The sequence below is a fragment of the Phyllostomus hastatus genome, unplaced genomic scaffold (assembly GCF_019186645.2).
Source record: "Phyllostomus hastatus isolate PE091 unplaced genomic scaffold, TTU_PhHast_1.1 phas_scaffold_93, whole genome shotgun sequence".
Taxonomy (NCBI): domain Eukaryota; kingdom Metazoa; phylum Chordata; class Mammalia; order Chiroptera; family Phyllostomidae; genus Phyllostomus; species Phyllostomus hastatus.
Window position 1 is genome coordinate 35,429,752 of NW_025334042.1, and position 14,450 is coordinate 35,444,201.

Here is a 14,450-nt window from a genome sequence, read left to right on the forward strand (position 1 = left end):
TAAGGGTTGAAATTCTTCTGTTTCCAGGTGCAATTGCTGGTGTCCAATCAAGATGTAGATAACTACAAGCAAATAAAGGCCGATCTAGACCAGCTTCGACTGACCGTAGAAAAATCCGAGTTATGGGTTGAGAAGAGCAGCAGCTATGAGAATGGAGAAATGGGTGAAAATCAGGTGAAAGGTGGTGAAGAGCCAATTGAGGTTTGTTTTCAATATCTACTTTGAAATAATTCAAATAATATCTTTTAAATCGCATGCACTACAATCAAAATTGTATATAAAGAAAAAAAGCTTTTTAGTAATAGAGCATGGAATTTTTCATTTGCCAAGTCAATTAACTATAAACCTGCACTTTGAGTAATTCTCATCAATTGCTACCACATCTTACCTCATTTTCCTACTTTTTCACTCTTTTTCTTTTCCACTATAAATCATATAATCCAGAAATCAGGACAATAGGAGGGAGCAAGATGGAGAAAAAGGTGCAGGTCTTAAACGTAGACCTAAGAAAGGAGGTGAATTTTTGTTGTTACCATTTACTGTGGCTATTTATTGCAACTTGTAAATCATTCCTTTCATTACTGCATGTTCTAATATGAGATGTAAAAATATCTAAATGAAAGGACTGATGGTGTACTTTATTGTCAACGTGAAGATACCAAAAATCTATGTTTGATCTAAAGAGTGGTAATATGGTGATCATAAACCTTCTACTGTATTAGTTTTAGTTTTCAGTGGGTTATTCAGTTGCTATTTTCACATTTCACTAAATACTAAACAACCATTAGGATTTTTTAAGCAGCATTTTGATGGTAATACTTGGATAAGCAGCCCAGTGCCAATATCATAATTGATAATATAGTTTCTTAAAATGTCTAAAGTTTTAGTTGCCTTTTAATCTGCAGACATGTAAACCATTTAGAGGGGTTTAGCTACCTCCTGCTTTTCTGTTTGTTGGAATACCCAAAATGTTTTGTAGTGAACAGCGACGGCAGACTAGGAGATAGAGTCATCAAAATGCTGACAAGTTCCAAAGGGAAGTTCCACTGGTGGGTTTCTGCTTTCCACAAAATTTTTGACTCAATCTTTTAGGAACTTTTTCTGTGATTTCATAAGGCTTTTCTTGTTGTTGAAATAGAGTTCTTCCACAGCATATCTGAGGAAATTTGACATTCATTTAGTAATTTTTTAGTACTTCCTATGTATCAGCAATTTTCAACCATTGTGCTATCAGAATTTTTAAAACATGCAATACCTGAGTATTTAGTGAGGGGCACTGACCTCTTTTCCCTTAGAGTGTCAAACTGAAAAATGACAACAGCCAACACAACAATAGCTGTCTAGTGTGAATGAATCAAAATTATACCTATTTTTGGTCAGATCAGCAAAAAATATATTTTTTGGTGTGCTATAGAATTTTAGTAGTTTATGTGTGCCATGAGATGAAACAGGTTGAATCACTGCTCTATCCCAAGTCATACAGCAGACATTTTTATACAGGTTATTTCTTTTTAAATGTTACAACAAACCTTGGAGATCATTACAGAGATCATAGGTCTAAGGATGAATCAACCAAAACCCAAGGATTTCCTCCCTGTCAAGCAGCTCTGTGTGACTCAACTGAGATTTTTAACTCAGGCCTTTTTGTTAAATTCCAGACTCTTTAATGTAAGATTGCACTTTATGATATAAATTTAAAATTTCTATTTTGGGTCAGTGCTATATATTTTTATAATCACATATGTTAAGTTTTCAAATTTATTGGTATAAATTTGTTCACATTCTTTTAGTATCTTCTATATCTGTAGCTTTATACTCCTTTTTCAATCTTGATATTGTTTATTTTGTCTCTTATTTTCTGTGGCTCCACCTTATCACAGTTGTACCTACTTCGTCCTTTTTCAAGAACCTGCTGTTGGCTTTGTTAAGCTTTTGGATTTGTTCCCTATTTTATTATATTTATTCTACTAATTCTCTAAGCTTTTATGTTGGCATACTTTTCAAACTTTAAAAAATTTAATGGTATATTTTTCTTTTAGGGAGCTGCATTCCATAAATTTTGACAAATGTTATTTTTATTATCGTTTGGTATTAGATATTTAAACATTTCCATTATGATTTCTTCTTTGGCTCAGAATTACTTGGAAGTGAGTCTTAAAAGTTCCAAATGTATATGTAATTTTTTGTTATTGAATTCTGTTTTAAAAAATTATTTTATTGTTGTTCAATTACAGTTGTCTGCATTTACCTTCCAGCACTCCCCCACCAACCTCAGCATCCCCACCTCCCTCCCTCACTTCCACCTCCCCTTGGTTTTGTCCATGTGTCCTTCATAGTTGTTCCTGAAAACCCTTCTCCCCTTCCCCTCATTGTCCCCTCCCACCTCTCCTCTGGTTACTGTCAGATTTTTCTTAATTTCAATGTTTCTGGTTATATTTTGCTTGCTTGTTTGTTTTGTTGATTAGGTTCCAGTTAAAGGTGAGATTATGTGGTATTTGTCCCTCACCACCTGGATTATTTCACTTAGCATAATGCTCTCCAGTTCCAGCCATGTTATTGAATTCTTAATTAATTGTGGCCAGAGAATGGAGTTACGATGCTAATCAATTTTACAAAAATATTTTGAGACTTGCATTTTGACACTTTCACCCATCAGGCTTTACAAATGTTCCATGTGGCCTTGAGGAAATGGGGAAGAGTGCAGGATTCCTTATATATGACTAGCAAATCAAGGTTATTACTTGTGTTTAAATTGTCTATTTACTGCTATTTTTGTTTTTTTTTTTTTTGACACCAACTGTTGAGAGAGACTTACTGACATTTGCCACCACAATGTTAGGTTTACCATTTTTTTTCTGAGGTTCTATTAATTTTTACTGTATGTGTTTTAAGTCTCTTTTATTGTACATTATAAATTTAACATTATTTTTTACTAGGAACAACTTTTATTAGTTGAGAGTTCTTTTCTTTCACTTCTGATTCTAGGATTCCAGTTCTTCTGCCTCTTGTTGCTTCCGTTGAGAAGTTGGCGGTCCGTGGAGTAGTGTCTTGCTTTAGCTTCAGAACACTAATTAAATGTTTGCTAAACTTCGTTGTTGCCTCCAGACCTATTCGGTTCTGTTTGACATTTTCCACGCATGGCACTTCATGCTGGATCTGGAAAGTGTCTTTAGATCTACCCGAGTCTCTTTAGGTTCATCTTTCTTATTGGCGATTTACTTCTCCTGTTGAGTTTTAAGTTTCAGCCATTGTACTTTTTCAGACGTGAAATTAGATTTTTTCAAATACATGTGGTCACTTTTGGTTATCTTTTGTTGCTTGCTATTTTTGCGATTACATATGACTCTTTTATAGCTCATATGTAATAATTCCAGGATCTGAATTACTTGGGAGTGCCTTATGATTCTCACTCATGTTGCTTGTTTTGTTACATTTTTGGTCATCTTTGGTTATGAGCTTATATACTTTTTATAATAGACTTTAGTAGAGCACTTTCATATTGAGAAAAAAATTGTATAGCAAGTGCTGAATTTTCCCATATGTTAACTCTTCTCCCCACTTCTCTGGTTATTAACATCTTGCATTAATGTGGTACATTTGTTACAATTGGTGAGCCAATATTGATACATTATTATTAATTAAATTCCATAGTTTGCTTTAGACTCACTCTTTGAGTTGTATAGTTCTGTGGGTTGTGAGAAATACATGTAATGTGTCCATCATTACAGAGTCATGCAGAATAGTTTGACTTGAAAGATCTTTCTCTTTCACCTGTTTGTCCCTTCCTCATGGACTCTCGAGCCTTTGCAACCACCAATCGTTTTACTTTCTTTGTAGCTATGCCTTCTCTGGAATGTCATATAGTTGGAAGTATACAGTATATAGCATTTTGCAAATGGTTTCTTTCATGTAACAATATACAAGGTCTGTCCAGAAGGTATCCAGCCATGTAATATGAAAAATAGAGACATTTATTGAAGAAGATGCAAGATACAAGAAACATTGTACATAGGACAATGACACCGCAGTCTCTTTCAAAGTAGGTACCTTGGGCCACATACAGTTCTCCCAATGGCCATCAGCTGTCCTGTTGTATTTTCCTGTATCTCATCAACAGTCTGAAACCTCTTCCCTTTCAAAGGTGATTTTAGTTTTGGGAAAAGCCAGAAGTCACAGAGCACCAAATCTGGAATGTAGGGGGCTGAGTCACCTGGATGATTTGATGTTTTGCAAAGAAACTCCACAAAAGATGTGATGCATTTGCAAGCACATTGTTGTGATGAAGCTGCCAATCACCAGTTGCCCATAGCTGTGGCCTTCTGAATCATCTGAATCATTTCCCTTGAGGAATGTTCAAGCTTCATGCAAAATTTGATGCAAAGTCATCGCTCTACTTGCTCATTCATTTTGAACGTGATGGTCACACTGTACACATACTCACTCAACAGTGTCTACCACCCCTACTGACTAGTACAGTGAAGTTGCCATAGTTCACACATGCGCATTCCAGTGCACTCTCCTTGGCTGCCAGGTTACATCAATGTCACGCAAACTGTTCTCACTATATTAACGACAGTTGGACTTTTTCTGGACAGACCTTTTATATTTGAGGTTCTTCCATGTTCTTTTATAACTTGCTAGCTCATTTTTCTTAAATCACTGACAATACTCCATTGTCTGGATGTTGTGCAGTTTGTTTATATATTTACCTATTGAAAGACATCTTGATTACTTTAAACTCTGGGCCATTATGAATAAAGCAGCTCTAAACATTCGAATATAGACATTGAGCTTCTTTCTGTTTGACTTTAGACTTGGAGGTTGAAATCTGGCTTGTTTTCCCCTTCAGAGTATTTGTGATGGCCTGTGAGTGTGGTCAGGGGGCGCTGGTAGCCTGAGATCAAACCAGAAGGCAGGAGTCTCTGGCTGAGCTCCTCAAATTTGACACTTGCTCAGAGTTGCCTTCGTCTCTGTGTTGCACAGCTGCTACTATAGACATTTGCCTCCAGGGAAACTTACCGTGTTGCCTTGATTCTGGGACTTCTCTGATCTGGCTTCAGGTTACATTTTTTTCCCTTTGTAGGGGGAGGTTGTAGTCTTTTGGGGTCATTCTTTATTTTCTGTTAACCCAGAAATGCATAATATAGGTTTTATATCAAGGATCTAGTTGTTTTGTAAAAAAAAGCCATTAGCAGTTTTAAGTTCCCTATTCTTGCAGAAGCCCCTGGGAATATGTTTACTTAGATACTTAGTAATTTAAAGGTATTTTTTTGTGAATGTAGATTCTTTGGAACTTTATATGTGGAACGCCTCTGAGGCTTATGTGTAGTCCACAGAAGATTTCATTTGCCTCTGTAAGGCCCTTTGAAATAAGACATTTTTTAATCACGTTAAATGCATGTTTTGGCTTGGGAGTTTTAGAGTCCCTTTATAAGTGGGAATTCTAGTCCCCACCTTGAGTACCAGTGGGCTTGTTTTTATCTATGGGGGCTCAGGAGAGTTTTCTCCTCCATCCTTTTTTTGGGGGCTTCTACCAGCCAAACCCACATCAGGTACCCTTTGCTCTTCTGTGGGCCTCGTCTTTGCCTGGTTTAGTACCGTGGGCCCCTCCTTCAGGTTTGGAGGCAGGTCTCTGATCAGACCTTCCTTCTTGCTTGGGGACAGGCTTTGCTCCCTCTCCCTGGTATGTGTGCACAGGAGGCATTAACACCCTGTGTCCAGGTTGTCAGGTGCAGACTGAGGCTCTCAAGGCCAACAATAAATCCAGTGTTTGATAACTGCTTGGAAATTCTGATGTATTTGGATACAGCTCCTTAAAAGAAAAATATAGTGTTAAATTTTATTAAAGTCTGAAAAGTATGCCAACATATTTCTTTTGGTCTCCATGTGCGTCTTTCTCTTAACTAAGAAAAGATATTTTAAATATTCTATGTATCACTTTTAGATGTGCACTCAGAGAGGTTCCTCTGCACTTGTACTTTATCATATTCTACATTCGACAGTTCTCAACAGGGGGAAACTCTTTTATTTTGCGCCCGTATATGTGTCCCTGTGACGTCTGTTTGCCGGTGCCCGATTTCAGGCAACACCTCCCCTGTCCGAACCCCTCCCCTTGATGGTGATGCCAGGCTTCCCCAGAGCAGAAGCCTTCCTTGGAACGTGCTGCTTCAAGTGCTGCTTGAGTCTGTTCACCGTCACGCTGACTTGCCTTTGTATAGACACATGAATTTCTCATTTCCCTTCCGAAAGATTGATCATCTAGAATCAAATCTAATATCCGAGATACGGCTCTTGGTGACAAAGAGTGAACATGCAGAATGGACACCCTTAAAGCAATCTGACATGGTGTTTGATTCGAACCTGAGCTGTGTAGTCCTTGTGGGCCTGACTACTTGGGCAAGGCCTCAGTGTACTGAAGGATTGGGAGGATTCAGTTAGCTAATATATTCAAGAATAATAACAAGAGAAGCAGAGTTCAATGAGAATAAGTGATTCGTATTTGAAGTAGCTGGAATTTGGGAGCCTTTGAAGATTCTTGGGTAGGGATATGAGTATATCACCTGGCAAACTTTGTATGGCAGAATCCAGGATGGTTCAGCAGAAGAAGAGACTAGAGGGATGGGGACCAATTCGGAGCCTCTTAGCCAGGTTCAGGTGTGAGGTTATGGAAGCATGTACTAGGGAGGAGACTGTAGAAATGTATACAAGTAGGTAGATTGAAAAGCTAGGAGAATAGTTCATTATAACAGATTAATACATGGAGACAAAAGTGAGAAACTACAAAGTTACTAACTTGTACACAGCCAAATAATCTATATTATGCAATGAACCAACTGCCAAAGGCAGTGACAATTTATTGTAAACAGGATGAAATGTGTCATAATGTAGTAGGCAGTGTGCAGTCCAGTGGGCCAATGGCGATAATCATCCTTTGTTCAGTAAATCTTTACAAAGACTCTAAACACAGGATGATTGGCATTGTTTTAAAACAGCTCATGATGGTCTAACTTTGTACCCACTTAGATATCAGAAGACCAGATAGCATTCATGTGATTCTTCATTTTAGTAATAAATATGTTTCTGATAACATAAAGAAGGGTTTTTTTCCCCTCAGTGGTTAAATTCTGTTTACTCTGGGCAATAAATGTGAATTTACCGTCCGTTCATTAACAAATCTCAGCCTGTGATCCAAAATTTTCCCATCACTGTAGTTGATCTCTTATAAATAGAGAAGGCAATGGGGTGGATTTGGTCATGTAATAAGCCCATTGCATCCCTAGCCCCTGTAGCTCCATTACCTATTGTATGTTATGATATTTCCCTTTGTTAAACTCATCTTCCAGGACGTTAGTAACTATACCATCATGGCTGGAAGCTAAAAGGCTAGAATATAAGGAGTTGGCACGATCAGTGGCATTACTAATTCATCCCATTCAAATACATGTCACCTTCTAAATATAGGAAGGAGGGATCAACTTAGGAAATCGAATCCGAGTGGGTTAAGTCAGGATTGCCCTTTATGTTCACCCACCTCTTTATATAGAGCTGAGAAGCAGGTCACTCGGGCACCACAGTGCTTTCAAGAGGAGTGCTCACTCCTGTTATTTATTTTGGTTGTTAATTATTCTCCACAGGGATTGTGTGTCTATATTGGTATATCTGTGTTTATCTTCCATCTATAAACCCTTTGTGTGGCTGCCTGCTTCTTTTAAAAACAACTTTCACTGATCTAAAGTCTGATGTTTAAACCATCTGTTTTTTACTTCAAAGACTATATTTTCATTGTCAGTGTTTCTAATTGATTCTTTGTAATACCTATGCATTCTAGATTTATATCTGCTGGTTTTTACTCTGTAGTTTTTGTTCTTTTAATGGATATGTGACATAAGGAATAGAATTAACTGAAAAATGTTCCCAGGGACGCACTCTGGGTCGTCTGGACTACACGCCGGCCAGACTGTTTTCCCGAGTGTGGTGGGGTATAGATGGGGGGCAGCTGTCTTCTCTTCTAAGAGCCATACCCAAATTTGGGTTCTCAAGGGACCTGTGGCTTCTGCTCCTCAGTAGGAGCAGTCCAATTTCTATGGGGCCCCTAAGCTGGAGTCCTTGGTCAATTCCTCTCAACAAAAGGCGCTAAAGACAGCCTAGTGCTAGAAATTTGTATATGCCTTGATTGGTTACTCACAAATTTGCCCTGTAAGAAGTTTCTAGAGGTAGGGGCGGCTCCTCGGAACTCTGGACCCATACCCTTGTTCAGCAGAGTGCTCAGCACATTTTTGTGGGATGAGGGAAAGAGGGGGCCACATGCCTTCTCTTCTCTTGCTCACACTCAGCTTGTAGTTTTCTCCTTCCCCATAAAGCTGTCCCTTATCTGTGCTGAGTGATGGTGCCGAGGCATCATCCTGAGTAGGTGGCAACCACAGAGGGGTCCATCTGGGGTAAGGGATGGTATTTTTCACTTTATGATTATTTTAAACAGCTTTATGTTTACAAGTCCTTTCAGAAGAGTTCTTGATTGTTTGCATTTCACTGGGAATGATAAAAGCTCATTGTTGAGTGTTTTGCGTTGTCTTTCTTAACATTGACTTTCCTCATAGGCATTGGAATCTTAGTTTGCAGATTTATCTCAGTGAGGGAATGAATTTAATTCCTTTCTTCCTTTTCTCCCTCCCTCTCTCTCGTTCCTTCCATCGCTTTTTCTCTATTTCTCTCTAGGCACATTTTCCTTGACTGATGTTTTTTTCTATTACGTCCTCTTCCCATTACTCTTTAAAAGCAAAAACTGGTTTCCATTCTTTGCCTACCACATCTGATCTTTTCTCTTTGATGAAGCAAGCAGGCAAGGAGGCAGGTCCCTCTGAAGGATATCTTGAAAGAGAATTGTGCTTTCCCAAGTGTTAGTACTTTGATTCTGCACAGCAGGAAAATAGTTCAATATAAACTTTGTTTCTTTGGCAAAACTTGTGATTGACTGACTCCTGATGAAAGTAACTGGCAGACTGTCTAACCTTCATGACTTGGTACCAAAAAGTTCATGTTTTTAGACAGTCTTCCTCCATGATCTGACCTGTGAGGGACACTATGGTAATTGCATGGAGAACTTTTATCCACTAATTTTGGAGAGAGATTTCCTGAGTTTTCCTTTCATGGGTTTTTTTTTTTGAAAGATTTTACTTATTTTTAGACAAAGGGGAAGTAAGACAGAAACAGAGGGAGAGGAACATCAATTCATGGTTGCTTCTCACATGCGCTGCACTGGGGGACCTGGTCCACAACCCAGGCATGTACCAGGGAGGGATCAAACCGGTGACCCTTGGGTTTGCAGGCCAGTGCTCAATCCATTGTGCACACACCAGCCATGGGCCTTTCATGAGTTTTATTTTCTTGTTTTTATTTTCTATTTTGTGCCCCAGACCTCATCATATATTTATTTTACTTGTTTATATGACATTTATTGTTCCTGTCATTTATGTCAGAGCTAATGCTGCTGGAGTGATTGCTAAAGATGAGTATCACTTAGCAAGTCCTTCACAAGGCATAGATTTGAAAACTAAGTTTGGTTTTGAGCCACATGTTACTTTACACATCCTCATTCTATTTGGTTGTAATGCAAATTCTTATATGTAAAGCTTTTATCTCCTGAGTTTGGCTCTTTGAATTACTTCCACTATAAGAATCTTTTCCCTCTTGTGTCTGGCCTGCATTTAAATTAATGCTGTTTTAGCATAAAATGATTTCCCTTTATGTTACAAAGAACAGTTACTATTTTCACTTTGTCATTTGTTCTCAATTTAAGTTGTTAGTGAGGATTAAAGTTCCTATATGGGTTCTTTTCCTCAGCAAGTGGCTTACAAGGAAACTGTGGAAATTGATTCTTTCAAATCAGAACATGTACTCGTATGTGTCCTGAGCCCACGCATCAGCATTTCTGCACCGTTACCTTGCTGAAGAGTGGGTCTAAAGGAAGGTGCTGCTTCCTCCCTTGCCTATTCAGTACATTTCACCCCTCCTTGCAGCGGCATCGGGGTGTGCTACAATATGTTTGGGGAGCTTCTTTCCCCAGCACTTCAGGTCCCAGACACAGTCTTGACAGTGCTCCGTCATGCTAGGTCACTCTGCTGACTGAAGGGTTGCCTGTCCTTTCTGCATTTTATGTAATCATGGCAAGGATTATGTAAAAACATATTCTATATTTTATTATATAAATATTATAAAAAGTATTATATAAAAAGTATTATACATTGCTTATTATAATGGGTGTCTGTTGCATTCTCACAAAACAGCTGTTCATTTACAATGAAAATACCTGTCACGGGTGTATTGCCTATTTTCCCCAATATCTCTCCAAGTGAGGAGAGTACACTCGAGTGGCACATCCTTTTTTTTTACTGTACTTATCAGACATACAGATAGCCAAGGCTTTGGGGGTGTTTTCTAGGACCTCAGAAAATCATTATCAAACACTAACTCACATGACATCAAATGAGTCAGAAAAGTAGCAATATTATATTTGTCTTGGGACAAAGGAAAAGGAAAATAGGTTTGGGGTAAGGTTAGGGCTATGTGTTTACCCTCTGGGAGGAAAGGGATTTAGGCTTGAACTGAGCAAAGTCCGGAGGGAGGTTGTCCACCAGTGTTGGTGGACGCAGCCTCTTCGTTGGACTAGAGTCCTTGGGCCATGTCCTCTAGCAGCCTTCAGTGCCAGGCAGCGCCGAAACAAGCAGAACCTGTCAGCCATGACCCATGATGGCCCAAAGTAGCTTTATAAGCAAGGTCCTATAAGTAGATTGAGGGTGATTTTGGGGATTCTGCAACCCCTTAGATGTCTTCCTAAATGACTGGTATGTGATGTTACTTTTAGATAGCAGGAGAAAAAAATACCTCACCATCCCACAGTGAGGTTATCATTCAGTTGTCTGAAGGAGGTGACATTTATTATGCTTTGGAGGGAAGTGGGAAGGGAAAGGGGAGATTTTTGACATCTGAAGTTGGGAGGAGGGTGATGGGTGAATGATTCCATGGGTTCAGTTGAAAAGTGGTTACAGAAAGAGAAGGCTAAGGATACAGATGGTGAGGAAAATGCTTTGCAGTCTTGCTGAGGAAGGACATGCTTTAACTTCAGTGGGGTGGGGACAAAGAGAAGGCATGCATTGAGCTGTTTTAATCATGCAACTGCAAATGTGGCAGCTCTGCATTGTAGGATTTGGTAAGTTCTTTCTTAACAGCATGATTTCCTTTATTTAAACAAAAGAGATGGATCCCTATTAATTGGTGCCAATGTTTAGTTGAATCTATAGTTCATACATTGTCATTGTCTTGTATTGTTTTGCTTTTGATGTAAAAGAGTGTCTTTGCCTAATGCAAAATAAATTTTGGAGAGAAGCTATAATCAAATCCAGTATTTGTTTAGGTATTGACTCTTTGAGTCTCTACCTAGAATCCTGCTGTCCTTCCAAGTACTAGACTCTTCTAGAAATTTCTAGATCCTTCTAGACTATTGTTGCTATATTGTTTCTGGACCTACTACTTTATGTTACAATATCTACTATGCAATTAAAATTCTAGCTGCCTTTCTAAAATCACTTAACTAAGCAGTTCCCCATATTCCATTAGAGGAAATAAATTTAAAGTCTTCCAGATAGGAAGCAATTACAATAAAGTGCAAGGACTTTTGGAGTGCCATCTTTATTCTTCATCACTGTTGTCAAAGGTATTTTGAATATCTACGATAAGCATGCTACTGTTCTTAGGGTTACACATTTTTTTGAGGTTACTCAGCTTCAGGACTTCAAATAAGTTACACTTGACATTTTCCATCTCACTAGTATTTTGTCATTAGAATAGAGCTAGCATTTGGTGGATTTGGCCATTGACCTAGGACCAAAGTTGTATAGGATATTAAAAAGAATCATTTTCTGCTCTTTCTGGAGGAAAACTCTTGAAACACCTTCCATTTGGAGTATTTTGGCATCAAACTAAGAAAACAGAAACCTAACTATAACAATATAATTAACACATTTGTAAATTCCAGTGCTTTGGAATCATCCAGTGCTTTGGAATCATCCAGATGTCCTGTGGGTTCATATTTTTGTTCAATGTAATTATATTGAATCATGTTCTGAAGTGAAAAGGGGCTATTTATTGAATTCTCCAGTAGTTGTCTCCCTTTGTTGACTGCTGGCAATTTTCAATTAAAATAACTATTCTTTTTTTATTTATTTTTATTTTTTTAAAGTATTTTTTAAAGATTTTATTTATTTTATTTTTAGGGAGGGAAAGGAGGGAAAGAGAGAGACATCAATGTGCAGTTGCTTGGGGTTATGGCCTGCAACCCAGGAATGTACCCTGGCTGGGAATCGAACCTGGGACACTTTGGTTCCCAGCCCGCGCTCAATCCACTGAGCTATGCCAGCCAGGGCTAAAATAACTATTCTTCATAATTTCTATACTTACAGAGGTTAGCATTGTCTATATCCTCCCCTGGGCTGAACTAAAGGGCATTTTGTAATGCAGGAGGTTTTGCCTGAGATTACTTTTCTTAAAACAAGTCCGTTGCTTTTTCTTCAGGTCATTATTTAAAAAATAGACTTGAATATATCTTCCAAAGGCTTGCCTTTATTTTTAACTGATTTTCTAACAAGTTGACATATATCAGAAAGATCTCCTTTCTACCTTAGGAGCTTTGTCAGTCTTTGGAGTTGGTAATATCCTAATCCTGCTGTGTAGTACAAAGCTGGTTTTCTTTAATATTTCTTCTCTTCCAGAAAAAAAATGAATATGGTCTTTTTTAAAATCGGACCTCCACTTTTGTGATCAGAAAGGGAAATTTAATTATATTCCTAGGTTTTGCAATTTCTACTCACAATACATTATTTTTGCTATCAAATTATTTGTCCCATTCTTTGACCTCCAGTCTCTTTCCATCTAAATAGTTTCCGTTAATATTAGCACTTGGACTGCTTCCCTCCTCTGCACTGGCTTCACTTACATATACAGTTTTTCATTTTCTTCCACAACACTTGAGGATTCACTTGGTATTTATTATCTTGCATTTTTTCTCTTTCATTTACCTGGGGTCATGTCAGACTGCTCCCATTTTCCTCCTAGAATTTATCAGGAGAGATAAATGACACAGCCCTGGAATCTAACAGTAGTGTGGTGAATGCTGCCAATGTTCATATTCTTTATATTCATATTCGTATTCTTTTTGCAGTTCTAATTCTGTTCAATAAAAGAGACAGGTGGTCAGAAAGGTAGCAGGCAACCTTGAAGAGTATCATGTCACAACAAAACAAACAGAGTAGGGTGTAAAGAAAAGGGTAGTGAACCACAGAATCAAATGGTAAAGAAAATTTTGGTCATTATAGTCATTGGCACATCAAGCACTTTTAGCACAGCATGATATGGATTATTCTTTTGAGAAATTTAATGGGGACAGTAATCTGAGGTGCAAGACTACTTCTCAGAATGGGCAGGATCCCTGAAAGTGCTTGGCTAGCCTCAACTTGCTGTATTTTTAAAGAGATGAGAAAGAATCAGTAGAGGGTGGAAACTACCTGTGCACAAAAAACAGGAAGGCAGCTGGGAGCAGAGGCAGGGAAGATGGTATTTTCAAAATCCACGCATCAAAAAGTTCTTTCTCTCTAAGGCACTGAAGGGAAGGTAGACAGGTTTGTGGAGGACACTGGGTGTTTTCAGATGGAAAGAGGAAATGTCATATAAGGAGATTTCCATATGCTCAGTAAAGTGGGAGAAGCAGTTAGCTGCTAAGGTAGAGTTTGGATGGGGAGCCTCCATCTTGGACCGTATTTGCCTGGGGAGAAGCACAAAAGGAATACAAAGCTTACCGAGGAGTGGTGAACCCTTGATATCAATAGAGTCATTCTGCCTGCAATATTTCATCAAAAGTCTTTGACTAGCACGGCAAGTTTTTTCTTTGTTTCTTGTTTACGTTAATTTTGTGATTTGTTGTGGAACATGATACAAACAACAGCTTGATACAAATGAAATCACATCTGTTGGTTTCATATATTTTTGTTGCTTTTCCCTGAGCTTAAATTGGGGTTGCCTTTAGCTGAGAAAGCCCAGTACCATCAGCTTAGGTGTGTTTTGTCTTTTTGTTTGTTTGTTTTGACTTGAGTTGAACTTGACATTTATCCCAAGTGCAATATTTTACACTTTGTACATCAGGAAGGTAATCAGCATCACTTCACCTAATTGCCCACTTTTTTGCAACATGCGCTGTCAGTTCTTGCCACTTTCTGCATGCTGCTATGTTTTTTCTTTCTGCAAGGCTGTTGGCTAAGGTGACTTCTTCACCTGACCGGTGTCCCCTGCTCTCCCACAAGTCTCTCATACTTAACTGGTTTTCATCTTTCAAGACCTTGGCTCCAACTTGACCTTCTTCATAAAGCTGTCTAAAACTATAGCTAGTTTCTCTCTCTCTCCAA

General features: G+C 38.4%; 1 protein-coding gene across 1 annotated transcript in view; it reads left to right on the forward strand.

Annotated features, from left to right (window-relative positions):
- Window positions 1-14,450, forward strand: part of ITPR2 (inositol 1,4,5-trisphosphate receptor type 2) — a 436,558-nt gene that overhangs the window by 177,016 nt on the left and 245,092 nt on the right. Inside the window, exon 26 of the mRNA XM_045828972.1 lies at window positions 28-201. Within this exon, the coding sequence (XP_045684928.1) occupies window positions 28-201 (174 nt within the window). The remainder of the gene's footprint in view (window positions 1-27; window positions 202-14,450) is intronic.